The sequence below is a fragment of the Melanotaenia boesemani genome, chromosome 14, assembly GCF_017639745.1.
Source record: "Melanotaenia boesemani isolate fMelBoe1 chromosome 14, fMelBoe1.pri, whole genome shotgun sequence".
NCBI classification, from domain to species: Eukaryota; Metazoa; Chordata; class Actinopteri; order Atheriniformes; family Melanotaeniidae; genus Melanotaenia; species Melanotaenia boesemani.
This window is the reverse complement of record NC_055695.1, coordinates 24938232-24950801: the sequence shown is the minus strand read 5'-3', so window position 1 is coordinate 24950801 and position 12570 is coordinate 24938232. Positions and strand designations below refer to the sequence as shown.

At 38.2% G+C, this 12570-nt stretch overlaps 2 protein-coding genes and 1 long non-coding RNA gene across 6 annotated transcripts in view; 1 reads left to right on the top strand and 2 right to left on the bottom strand.

Annotated features, from left to right (window-relative positions):
* The window catches only part of pip5k1ca (phosphatidylinositol-4-phosphate 5-kinase, type I, gamma a), a 46925-nt gene extending 44932 nt beyond the window's left edge, over positions 1 to 1993 (bottom strand). For both annotated transcript variants that reach the window (XM_042005661.1, XM_042005662.1), the window contains exon 1: positions 1516 to 1993. In XM_042005661.1, the coding sequence (XP_041861595.1) occupies positions 1516 to 1648 (133 nt within the window). In that variant the 5' untranslated portion in view covers positions 1649 to 1993. The remainder of the gene's footprint in view (positions 1 to 1515) is intronic.
* A 535-nt stretch (positions 1994 to 2528) lies between these two features.
* On the bottom strand, positions 2529 to 7401 carry gpx4a (glutathione peroxidase 4a). Of its 2 annotated transcripts, none has more exons than XM_042005659.1 (7): positions 7259 to 7401; positions 4916 to 5010; positions 4698 to 4842; positions 4014 to 4165; positions 3386 to 3410; positions 3118 to 3177; positions 2529 to 2913 (listed from the first exon to the last, which is right to left on the bottom strand). In XM_042005659.1, the coding sequence occupies exons 1-7, from the start codon at positions 7349 to 7351 to the stop codon at positions 2881 to 2883; spliced, it is 603 nt and encodes a 200-aa protein (XP_041861593.1). In that variant the 5' UTR covers positions 7352 to 7401; the 3' UTR covers positions 2529 to 2880. The 2 variants fall into 2 exon arrangements, with proteins under 2 accessions (XP_041861593.1, XP_041861594.1); XM_042005660.1 differs by lacking the exon at positions 7259 to 7401 and adding an exon at positions 5332 to 5486.
* Positions 7402 to 7644: 243 nt separating this feature from the next.
* Positions 7645 to 12218, top strand: LOC121652874. 2 transcript variants are annotated; one of them, XR_006012699.1, is made up of 3 exons: positions 7645 to 7777; positions 10762 to 10894; positions 11213 to 12218. It is a non-coding gene; the product is annotated as an uncharacterized LOC121652874 (long non-coding RNA). The 2 variants fall into 2 exon arrangements; XR_006012698.1 differs by having other exon boundaries at positions 7645 to 7851.
* The last annotated feature ends 352 nt before the right edge of the window (positions 12219 to 12570 follow it).

Below are 12570 nucleotides of genomic sequence, written 5' to 3'. Positions count from 1 at the left end.
ATAATATTGTGACATTTACGTGCCTGCACAAAACTGCAATTATGTGGTTACCTTTAATGAGTGATCTTGGCTAAATGCTGCCTGGTTTACACAATCTCTGCACTGCTATTAATCTATAATTTGATGTACAGAAATGCAATGGGAAAATGTTGTTTCTTTGCAGCTAATCATTTTAAACTCTACCCATACACCCAAGTTAGAGATCTCTATTGATATTAAAGCATAATTTTTGCTACTATTCATTAATAAAGCAAGTATAAAAGGGCCTCAACATGATTTCTAACTAGATGATTCCTCAATAAACTTGTTCAGTTGACTGAATTCAGCTACACACAGTAAACAGATGCGAGTGAAGATTCCCAACCTAAGCAGACCTCCCTTATGGCCCAACACTACTTTTACCAGTCACATCATGTTTAAGGTGTTGTCATGATCAGCTGCACAGTTGCTGCTTTGATTTCTACAGCAGTCATCTCTATACAAGATAACAAGATGCAGTTATGATATAAATGAGTGGTACCGTGAGCTCAATTTGAATATAAACCTGAAAAAGATGTGATAAAAACATGTTGGCTGATAATTTTAGCATAAACACGCTGAATTTAATATGCATTTTGATGTGAACATTTAAATTGTGTCATGTTTTGCCATAATATTTTAATTATTAAAGGTTATATCATTCATTCAGCTGCACAGAAGACATCTGGATATGAAACAGCAGAAATAACATAGATGTCAATACTTAATAATTAACACTTAATAATTAGGGTGGTGGTTTTATTCAAGACTTCCCAACAGTAGAAGTCAGCTACTTTTGTTGCTGAGTTTGGAGCTGCGTGTAAATTATCAACAGAGACTCTGTAAAATCAAATAAGTTCCCTGGTGCTGGAGCTTGTTTAGCTGTAATGTAACCCAGCTTGCCTGTCAGCTCCACTGGTTTACCGTTTACTTGCTGAAACTGGGAATTTTAGGCTCCAGTACACGGCAAAGGTGGCAACTGGTAAAACCAAACTGAATTTATGTTTTCTGCATACACACATGAGTGTGTAAAATGTAATAAGTATAAATGCGTAACGCTGGAAAAGGTCCGTGTAACATGTACATTTATTTTAAAAAAAACGGATGAAAAGATATTCCTTTTTTGAAGATGGTCAGACATCCTACATCCTATATCTATTTACACCAGGTAGATATTTAGTAATATCAGCTACATAAAATACTACAATGCAATTCTACGTGAATGCTCTTTCCATGATTTGGTTTGATTCATCCACCTTCATACATGTTTACTTCCCGCTGCACAGTTACTCGTCCTGTATGTCTCGTGCAGAACTTGCCCTGCTCCCCTCATCCATTAGTTAGCTACTAGCCTAGCTTACCAAGTCATTGCTAGCAGAGATGAGTCGGGACTTTCTGGTCACAGCAATAGAAGAAGAAACGCGGGTAAAGAAGGATGAAGGGGAATTAAATGAACATGACGGGCATGAAGGGCTTCAGATATGAGTAGTAAATTACCCATGTCTCCTGCGTCCATCCCGTAGCTAACCCCCACAACCGTGTCCGCATCATCGGATGCTGCCGCCACGGACAGCGGGCTCCCTTCCCTGGCCTCCGACAGCCCGACCGCTCCCTCGGCTGCTGCTTCCATTCAGCCTCCCGAAGGAAAAGAAATAGCAAGTCCTCCGAATGACAGACCCACAGCGACGGTGTAATCCAAGTGAGAGGAAGGAGGGACGTGCTGTTTAATTTGTCACAATGATTAAATGGGAGAATATGTGAGTTATGCGCAACGGTTCCTTCATTAGTGCGGTGTATCCTCACGACAGCGGCTCACAATCCGCTCCTCCCAGGTCGGCTGCACTACACTTGCTGCCGCTACTTTTCTGCTGCCGCCTGGTTTTGTGATGGATAATGTGGCGCCATCTGTAGGCAGACGAGGGAACTGCAGTCAGGGGCTTATTTTGGCCAATTTAACACGAGATTGTCAGACTGAACTGGTGGAGGCTGAAAGAACGTAAACCAAAAATCTGTTTTAACAATTTGGAAATCATTGTATTTTTATTTATATTTTACAAAGTAGCCACTGTTTTGAAATTTGTTATGTAATTGTGAATCATCTTCCCAGTAAATTATTTTTTCATTTCCTCTTACCTGTGGGCATCAATCACAAATGACATTTGTATTACTGATAGCTAATTTCCCCAGCAACACTGTTATGTCAGAATCAATGTCTGTGATCACAATGTTTAATTATATGGTATGTAAAAACTTACTAAACAATTATAAAGATAGGAAATATTATTTGTAGTAATTTGTAGAATATTTTCAAAGAACTTATAAAAAATAAAATAAATATGTAGCAAAGCACAGTTTCCTAACATTTTAATTACTAAAATCTTTTGAGCCCTATTAGTGTCCGGACATTCATGTTGGGAATCACTAATAAAAGCTGCTGTTTTCATTCAGTATTATGAAAGATTCTCCCTCACATTTATAGTTAGTGAAGATAAATACCAGAGACAAAAATATCTTTTGGAAAAAAAAAAAAAAACAGCGGCGTTTATTTAGAAGACAAAGCAAAATTTCAAGTTGTTAAAAGATTTTATTATGTGTTCAAGGATTCTTTCTCTTTCTTTCCAGAGAACCAAATGAATATAAGCTTTGTAATTCTCCCAGCAGGTTTGCACGCCATTTTCATCAGGTCTGCCCTGTCCGCCGTCGGGTTTAGGGACATACCGTCACTGGTCTGGGGTGGACACAAACTACATCCAGAGGTGTTTGGAGAGGTGGAGAAAAAAATGAGGAACACTTATGGTAAGATAGAATGAATTAAATAAGTGTATAAGTAGAGTTAGGAGACATCAGGTATATGTAAAGAATTTAAAGGTATTTGGGAAGATCCTTCTCCACCACCTGGAAAGAAAACAAGAATTGAAGTTGGCATCAGTCGCATATCTTAATGAAACTGTATAAAAAAGAAATACAAAGTAACTTATATGTGGAGTTAGAAATTTATGAATAATTTCCTGGAAAGCACAAACATCAACAAATCTGTTATAGTTTATATCTGTTTTGTATACTTCAGTGTTTATGGCAAAGAAAGAAGTTTGTGCATACACTTGGATCATCCAGAGGACCATATCTCTTCATCACCTGCCCCTCTCTGTTGATCAAAAACTACAGGCACACCAAAAGAAAAAAAAGGTCACTAAACATGACATTTAAGAAATGATTTTGCACTTTTTCACATCACGTTACATAAATTCACTCTTAATCATCCTTCACTTCACAGTAGTCTAGTCATATTATTTATAACAGGTATTTTTTTTTATTCTGTATTAAGCTCTTTTGATCATAAATTCTTATTACAGATGATAATATTTACCTTGGTGAAATTCCACTTGATACTGCTGCAGAAATAGGAAAAAAAAGATGTAAGAAATAATTTATCTTATTCAGTCACCATTGAAATTAAACCTTTACTTTGAAAGGTCTTTACTTTAAAGCAATCAGCAACTACAATTTAAATAAATATTACATCATGAAAGACTCCATGAAGCCATTTCAGCTGATGTAAACACTGTATGCTCAATCCAGCTTTATCTGGATCGTGTCAATTCATAACAAAGTCTTCTTTTACAGACCGAGTCCAATTCAATCCAGTTCATTGTAGTCAAATTATGATATAATTATAAATAATCCCTTATATGATCCATATTAGTCCAATTTTATAATAACTGTGTTCATTAAACAATAAAGAAAAATAACTTCCTAACTAAGGAAATCAACAGATTGCATAGAATCTGCTCTTTAATTCAATCTCATATCCTGAGCATGCACAGGGCAGCGGGGGATGAGAGAGTGTGAGAGGGAAAAAACATCCAGCAGAACCAGACTCAGGGAAGGCTGCCATCTACCGACCCCGGGTTGAGGCAAATCTGTGTATAATGAGTTAATCTGCCCTAAGATTTTCACCCACATTTCCCAATTTTAAATATTTCTTCCCCACTTACTTTCCAAATGTGCCTTTCCCATTGGGCTGCTCCTTCAGCCACTTCCACAGAGGGTGAGCTTTGGCCCCGTTCACATCAATCTTACTGAACATGTCGAACTCGGCATGGTAAGACTGAGCAAACTGCTTAATCTGAGTTTCATTGCCTGGCTCCTAAAGAGTAAAACAAGACAGGAAAAGACTAATAACGTTCAAGTTTTTTAAAGTTTTTTCAGATTATCTGATCTCAAAGCAAAATCTAGAATTGACCCATGTGACTTCCCTGTTACTTATTTGAGGATAAAGCAGTCAAGTCACCATCTTTACAATATCCCCAAAACATTGAGCTTTTTCTTTGTGGCTAAACTAAACCTTAAATAGTGCTGACATTATTCACAGAGAAAACATGTGTACAGTCAGTTTAAGTTGATTTGGACTAAAGATTTTTATATTTAGTTTGTGGACATGTTACAAATACTGTAGCTGAGCTGAGGCAGGATTACATGTGAAGCTAAAGTGATAAAAAAAAAAGACAAACAATCTGCACAGACAACATATCACCACCAAGTCTCTGCAGCATTGTAACATCTTGCAATTCTTCTAAAATATTTCATGACACACGCTTATCCATTTGTTTTACATTACAGGTATTTGCCATTTTCAGATCAGTCTAGCTTGGAGCTTTCATGAAGCGCTCGGGATGTACCTGATTCCCAAACTGGTTGGAAGGGAAGGCGAGGATGCGTAAACCTCTCTCAGCGTACTTGGCGTGCATCTGAGCAAACTGAGAGTAGTTTACTGGGGTTTTGCCTCATTTAGAGGCAACATTGGTGATGATGACAACATCCCCCCTGAAATTAAAACACACAGAATATGATAGACGTAATAGGGTTTGTAATGGTTTGTGGCTAAATTAGGCTTTACCTGTATTTCTCAAGGGAAATCAAATTTCCATCGATATCTGTTGCATTGAATTCATAAATAGAAGTGGCCCTCTGCCAGTCTTCTGTTGGGGAAGACTGTAAAGTAGAAAAGAGTAACAAAAATTTTAGTAGAGGAATGCCAGTTTGAAAAGATTTTTTTCCAACACATGAACATTATTCAAAAATATGTGCTCCACTTGATATATAGCATTTAAAATCAATAACTATAAATATTCCTACTTCAGAAAAAACTGTAGGATTGAGTCTCTGCATGCCAAATAATAAAATACATTAACATAATTACATAATAAGCACAATGAACATGACATATAAATAAATTACAACAAAAAGTAAGCAGAACAAAAACTGATGTTCTCAATAATCCAGTGTTTCCGTCCTCACTTCATTGTTTCTTACCATAGCTTGCAGTAGGAATGAGAAAAGTACTGTGCACCCTATCAGGCGCATGACTGCCTTTCAGCCAGTTCCTCTGAAAACAGAGAACTTCAAGGCGCCCCCAGTGACTTCAGTTACAACCTCTATGCTGGACCTCACCACTGGAAGATCATGCACTGCAGTGTCCTCATATATACGGAGAAGGTGATCATTAACAGAACTGATAGGCTGGGATTCTCTGATAGGTCCCTCTCTGCTGCTAACAAATAAATCCTGACCACAAATGCACCCATAATGCAGTCCACAGTTCACAGCTTTGTCATAATCTCAGTAAAACTGAGCAATGGGAGGGTGAGCTGCATGTGGCCCGGGCAAAGAGCAAACAAACACATAAACCCATTGTATAATGTGATTAATTTCCAAATGAAAAGGGGTATAATATGCACTTGCAGCCTGACAGAGCCAGAGCCCAACACAAACAATTAGCTTTTTTTTTCCCCAACAAAAAATCATAATCCCAGACAACAAGAGAGTTAGTTTTTCAAGTCATTAGTAAAATAGTAAATAAGTCTCGTCAAGTGGATGAGCTCCAGTGGAAGTGCTGAGCAATGGCATTGCACAACTAAAGCTTTCATAAGGCGAGGGGGAGAGGAGATGTCGTATTTCAGCAAACCAAAAATAAGTTGTATAAATGATGTAAACTAAAAGTAATTCAAATCCACAGCACTCCACCCCAATCACCTGAGTTCCCTTCACACTGCTTATGTAGAAATGCTCTTACTTTTTTTAAACATAGCACTGAGTTATACTGTTGTTTTTCTGCCATTTGATCTCACTAAATGTTTATGTGAGTGCCAGGATTTTTTTCTGACCACATTTCTTCCTTAAAGACGATGGTTCCCCACTATCCTTTAAGTTTTTATATAATGCGCTGGACAGTTCTTAACCCAAATTTAGTAGTTTGTGGAATTTCCTTATGTTTTCTTTATTTGATGCATGCCAATGATTTGACCCTTCTTAAACATTCATTATTCATTATCTTTACCACTTTGTCCATTATGGGTCGCGGGTAAGCTGGAGTCTATCCCAGCATTTTAGCAGCTGAGAGGCAGGGTACACCCTGGACAGGTCACCAGTCCATTGCAGGGCCCTTCTTAAACCAACTAACATATTTTCCACAAACACAGGGTGTGTCTTTCCACATGGTTGTTCAAGAAATGAGAAGCTAGTCATTGCATCCGTTAGGGTTAAATAATGTAATGGGAAAATGTGTCCAAACTTTTGGCTGGTAGTGTGTATATATATATATATATATATATATATATATATATATATATATATATATATATCTATATATATATATATATATATGCATGTGTTTGTGTGTGTGTAGAGAGAGCATGAGAGAGAGAGAGAGAGAGAGAGCTTTCTACAGAAACGTTTGGTGTCCTGTCACAGTTTAACAGAAAATGTTCGTATCTGATGTTACAAAACCTCCTAAAAAGAATGACAGGCTGTCCTTGTGTTTACTGATGATATGCCTATCAGCTGATGCCAGCAGGCACAAGGTCAGAGCCAAGTGATAATGCGGAGACATTCGGTGTCATGAGCGACACTCAAATGTAATGCAACTGAACATTTGTACATCCTTAACTGCACTGCCTAGCTGTATAAGTTTAAAGTCATGATCGGTAGGCTTACAGACAGAAGTAGTTTATAAACTGAAAATGAAAACGTGCCGGGGTTGTTACTGAAAGCCACTACAGATGAAGTGCCCAAATAACACTAAAACTTGTTAAAATGGAAGGAAAAAGAGAGAACATTGAGAAAACATAAATACACACACGGGCGCAAAAGACGCAACTGCGCAAGAGCACAGCTGCGCAGCTTAAAACCTCAGCAGCATTCATTCACAACACATGCCAAGTATGGTGTAGGTTTACGTTACCGTTGGGGATAAAACAAAGTACAGCACCATCGCCAGTAGTGCTCCGCTGCTCGCTACAGCCCCCACTGCCAAAATAACACGTAACGGCCTCATTTTGTCATACAGGAGGCCACATTTATAGATATTTACGCATTGTTCATTGTCGGTGCGCCTCCGTCCTGCAGCGTGTTGTGTAAGGGAGGTGGAAGGTGGGTGGGAGCTTGGGTAAAAGGGGAATTTATAAAATTATCTGAAAAGTTAAAAGTAATTATTATTATTATCATTATTATTATTATTATTATTATTATTATTATTGTTTTTATTATTATTATTATTATTATTACAACCGTAGGGACGACGTGGATGGCTAGTGTGACGTCACGACATCACTTCCGTGTCCGACGCGCAGCGGCAAATACAAGCGTAAATGGCTGTAGCGAAGGAACCGGTAACGTTTTTCACAGTGACATCGTACTTTGCCGACTTCCCAAAGTCAGTGAAAAGGGTCTGAACTCCTACAACTAAAATCGAGTTGTAAATGTTAGTGTGCTGGCAGGTGGAAGTCTGAAAGGGAAAGTACAGGTTTCAATGAAAAAAGAATTTGCGAGGTTGAAGTGAGTAAGTAGCTAACATCAGGGTGTCAGACATCTAGCTAACTTTTTTTTTCTGTGTAACGTTAACTATTGTTTACTTAGCTATGTTAGAATAAGTACTTATGGTATGATGGAAATGTCTTACAAGCCCAATACAGGTTTGACAGCTAAGGACGTTACCTAGCTTGTTGTTAGCACTACCTAGCGCAACTCAGAGCGTTGCACTCTTCTGTCTTTTAGCAGTGTTAGAGCCGTTGTGAAGGTTAGCAAAGTTGTTTTCACTCAGGTGCACGTTGAGGGACAGGAACTGAAGGCAAGTACTTGCGTTTGTGCTATCGGGAAGGCCAAGTGCCATCATGTAGCAGCTCTCCTCATTTGGGCTGAGAAGAACTGTATCCGCACAGATGTTGAGTGTGTATGGAAGAGGCCCGTGACTCCCAAAACGGAGGAAATCACAGCCAAGGCAAGGCAGTTTATTTGTATAGCACAAATACAATTCAAAGTGTTTTGCATAAAACAAAGGCATTACAGATATTTAGAAATAGTAAAAGGCATCAACACATAATCACAATAAAATCATAAATTGTATTAAAATTATTAAAAGCAAGATAAGTAAAAAAAAAAAAAGTTAACATGCAGATTTCATGCATAGGTGCATGAGAAAAGAAATGTTTTTAACCTGGATTTAAAAATGTCTACATTTGGTGAAAGTTTAATCTCCACTGGCAGTTTGTTCCACTTGTTTGCAGCAAACAGCTAAATGCTGCTTCTCCATGTTTAGTCTGGACTAGTTGACCAGAGTCTTTGGATCTAAGAGCTCTGCTAGGTTTATGTTCTCTGAACATATCACAGATGTATTCTGGGCCTAAACGTTCTGGGATTTGTAAACAATCAGAAGGGTTTTTAAATCTATTCTGTGACTGACTGGAAGCCAGTGTAAAGATTTCAAAACTGGTGTGATGTGTTCAGATCTCTTAGTCCTGGTTAAAACTCTAGCAGCAGCGTTCTGGATGAGCTGCAGATGTTTAATGCTCTTTTTAGGAAGTCCTGTTAAAAGACTGGAGATTAACGCATGGATGAGTTTCTCTTGGTCTTTCTGGGAGACTAAACTTTTAATTCTGTTGATGTTTCTGAGCTGGTAAAAAGCTTCTTAGTGACAGCTTTGATGTGGCTGCTGAAAGTCAGGTCTGAGTCTATCAACAGTCCAAGGTTACGAACTTGGTCAATGATTTTAAGAGCCCGAGTCTCCAGATGTTTGCCAATACTGACCCTCTTCTCTTTGCTACCAAACAGAATAATCTCAGTTTTGTCTTCATTTAATTGTAGGAAATTCTCCCTCATCCAGGTGTTTATTTGCTCCAGACACTGACACATTAAGTCTATTGCAGTCATCTGGTGACAGAGACACATAAAGTTGTGTATCATCTGCATAACTTTGATAATTAATGTTAAAGTTCTGTAATATTTGACCCAGAGGGAGCATATACAAGTTGAACAGAAGAGGTCCAAGGACTGACCCCTGGGGGACTCCACAAGTCATGTTTACTCGCTCGGATTCATAGCTGCCGATCGTAACAAAATAACTCCGGCCTTCTAAATAGGACCTGAACCAGTTAAGAACCGCTCCAAAAAGTCCAACCCAGTTTACCAGCCTGTGCAACAGGATTCTGTGATCTACAGTATCAAACGCAGCACTGAGATCCAACAGAACCAGGACTGATACTTGACCAGAATCGGTATTCAACCTAATGTCATTTAACACTTTGACCAGAGCTGTTTCAGTGCTGTGATGAGGTCGGGAGCCGGACTGAAATTTATCAAGATTTCCACTTTTTTATTTAAAAAGTCATGAAGCTGGTGAAATACAACTTTTTCAATAATCTTGGAAATAAAAGAAAGGTTAGAGACAGGTCTATAGTTGTTCATTATAGAGGCGTCTAGAGTCCTTTTCTTTAGGAGTGGCTTAATAGCAGCTATCTTTAGTGACTTGGGAAAAATGCCTGATGCCAGTGAGCTGTTAACTATCAGTAGGAGATCACTTTCTACTGAGGTAAAAAACTGTTTTTAAAAAGTCAGATGGTATCATGTCCAGAGTGCATGTTGTTGATTTCAAATGCCAAACTGTTTCTTGTAGGACTTTTAAATCGACCATTTTAAATTGCGACATAACATCAGAAATATTTCCCGGTTTTAGACACAGACTAGTTTTCATGTGACTATGTGGAATTAATATTTTGCCTAATTGTTTTAATTTTTTGTCTAAAAAATTGGCAAATTGGTTGCATTTCTCAGTGGAAAGGAGCTCTGGGCTTATCTGTATTGGAGGATTAGTAAGTTTTTCAATCATAGCAAACAGAGTGCGAGAATTGTTGACATTCCTGTTAATCATTTCAGATAAATGCAGCTCTCTGGCCTTGCACAGCTCATTGTTATAGTTACGCAGGCTTTGTTTGTACAGCTCATAGTAAATTTGAAGTTTATTTTTCCGCCATTTCCGCTCAGTTTTTCTGCATTTTCTGCGAAGAAAATGTCTGTGATTGCACCTTCCACATCCCAAGGTTAGTATATAATAAAAGTATAAGTCATGATTTCTGTCTAGTTATCATTGAAAATCCATGACCCTACGTTTTCTTTCTATACTAAAATCTAAGCTTTGGTTGTAGAGTGTTGTAAATGAATGGTGCTGCTGATAGTAGTAATGTGAGGTGGTAATCTCACTAGAATCCATATCAGTTCACCACCATCCCTATTATTTCAGCTGGAATTAAACAACCTGTCACCCAGGAAGACAGAGAATGGGCATTGTCATCTTTGGCTCAGCTTGACCGTTTTACAGGTCTGGGTTGGATTCTTGCTCCAGAATCGCCTCAGGTTTGACCTTTGTGTTTTCTATTTTAATGTTTCATATCCTTATTTGTTTCTTCATAACAGGATGGCGTATCGTAAGAAGAGACTCACAGCAAGCAACTTTGGTTTTGTGTTGGCAGCAATGAAGAGGAACTCTTACCCTCCTTCATTTTTCAAAATGCTGCTTGGTCAATACAATTTCAAACAAGGAGCTCATGTAAGTGATTTTAACCTGTGGGTGCTCTTTTAAAACACATCTTTTAGTCCTGTTCTGGGTTTTTAATAGCTACAACTTTAGCTACTGTAAAAACAAATCATATATACATATATATATATACATATATATATATATATATATAGAGAGAGAGAGAGAGAGAGAGAGAGAGATTTTTTTTACTCGCATCTTTTCATCAATCTCGGCCCTGATTAAAACTATTACATTTTTCTTTAGGTTGAGCCTATATTTCTTTCCTTCTCTTCCTATTTAAAGCAAGTTGTGTTGCCATTGTGTGTGAAATTCCCTTTCTGCTCCCAGGCTTGTGATTGGGGAATCGTTCATGAGCAAAAGGCGCACTGGTGAACGGAGTATTCCTATCTGACAGCGGCCTGCTTGGTGGCTCCCCAGATGGGATGGTGTCAGATGATGACATCATTGAGGTAAAATGTCCCTATGCAGCCAGAAAGAAGACAATAATTCAGGTAGCAGAGGCAAAGGACTTTTTTCTCAAACTGGATGATGTCACTGGCTTACTGGAACTGAAACAGACCCACAACTACTGGCATCAGATTCAGGGCTACTTGTGCCTGACAGGAGCTGGCACATGTCATCTGGTGGTATAGACTCCCCTAGCTCTTGTAATCCTGCGCATCCATAAAGATCAAGCTTGGGCAAACAACATTACTGTTCTAGAAAGCTTTTATAAGGATCGTCTCCTGCCCCACATTTTATCAGATGTTAAATGAAAATTGTATTGACCCTGCATTCTTTACCCGTTCTACAGAAGGATTTTCATTGTGAATGTTGAAGCCTCCCCAACTTTTACTTGTTTATAAGATGTATCAACATCTGTGCATTTGTACCATTTAAACTGCTATTTTATGTGTTATGTTTTATTTTTTAAAAAAAAATAAGCAGTAACAAGAAGCAACAAATGTAGTCCAGATAAATTGAGTGGGAGCAACATAGCCAGTGTGAAGACGTGTTTTTGTTTGCTAGTTCGGCATCCCTTGCACCCAAGTTGTCAAATGAATATCCTTTTACTTCTCCCAATTATTCATTTAGTTGATGGTGGATTAAAATTTTTTTGATAATATAATGTTGTAACAGACAAACACAGACTTTAAAGAGAATCTCACATTTATTCGGAAACATTTCAGTTTGGGAAAATTGATTAGCAAGGAAAAAAACAGGTATGTTAATGCATTTAATATAGACAAAATAACAGCTGTAGGCAATGAGTTGTGTTAAGTGACTGAAGCTGGTGAGTGAAGTGACTGACCAGAATGTTTTTTTGTATAGCCAAATGATGCCATTGTGGCAGACAGTGACAGAAAATTTATGCTATTTCTCAGGAAATGGGTGTTTATAAATTTGTAAGACAAACACAAACTTTCAGTATCTTGTTGGCATGCTGTTTATACTGGTATGGGATGTAGGACAAAATGTGAAATGTTTTCAGGCGCTGAATGGAACGCTCCACATGAACTCTTGCATTGGCACTAAGTCTGTTGTGGTTAACTTCCTCCACTGTGAACTGGCCGTTGACAAGGAATGTTGGGATGTTCAGGGAAACATCAGCAGGCAAAATTTCACGAATAGTGAAGCCCTTGTCAGCCATTACCATGTCACCTGCTTCTAGCTGTTGGAGTATTCCACAGTCTGCTGTTATCGAT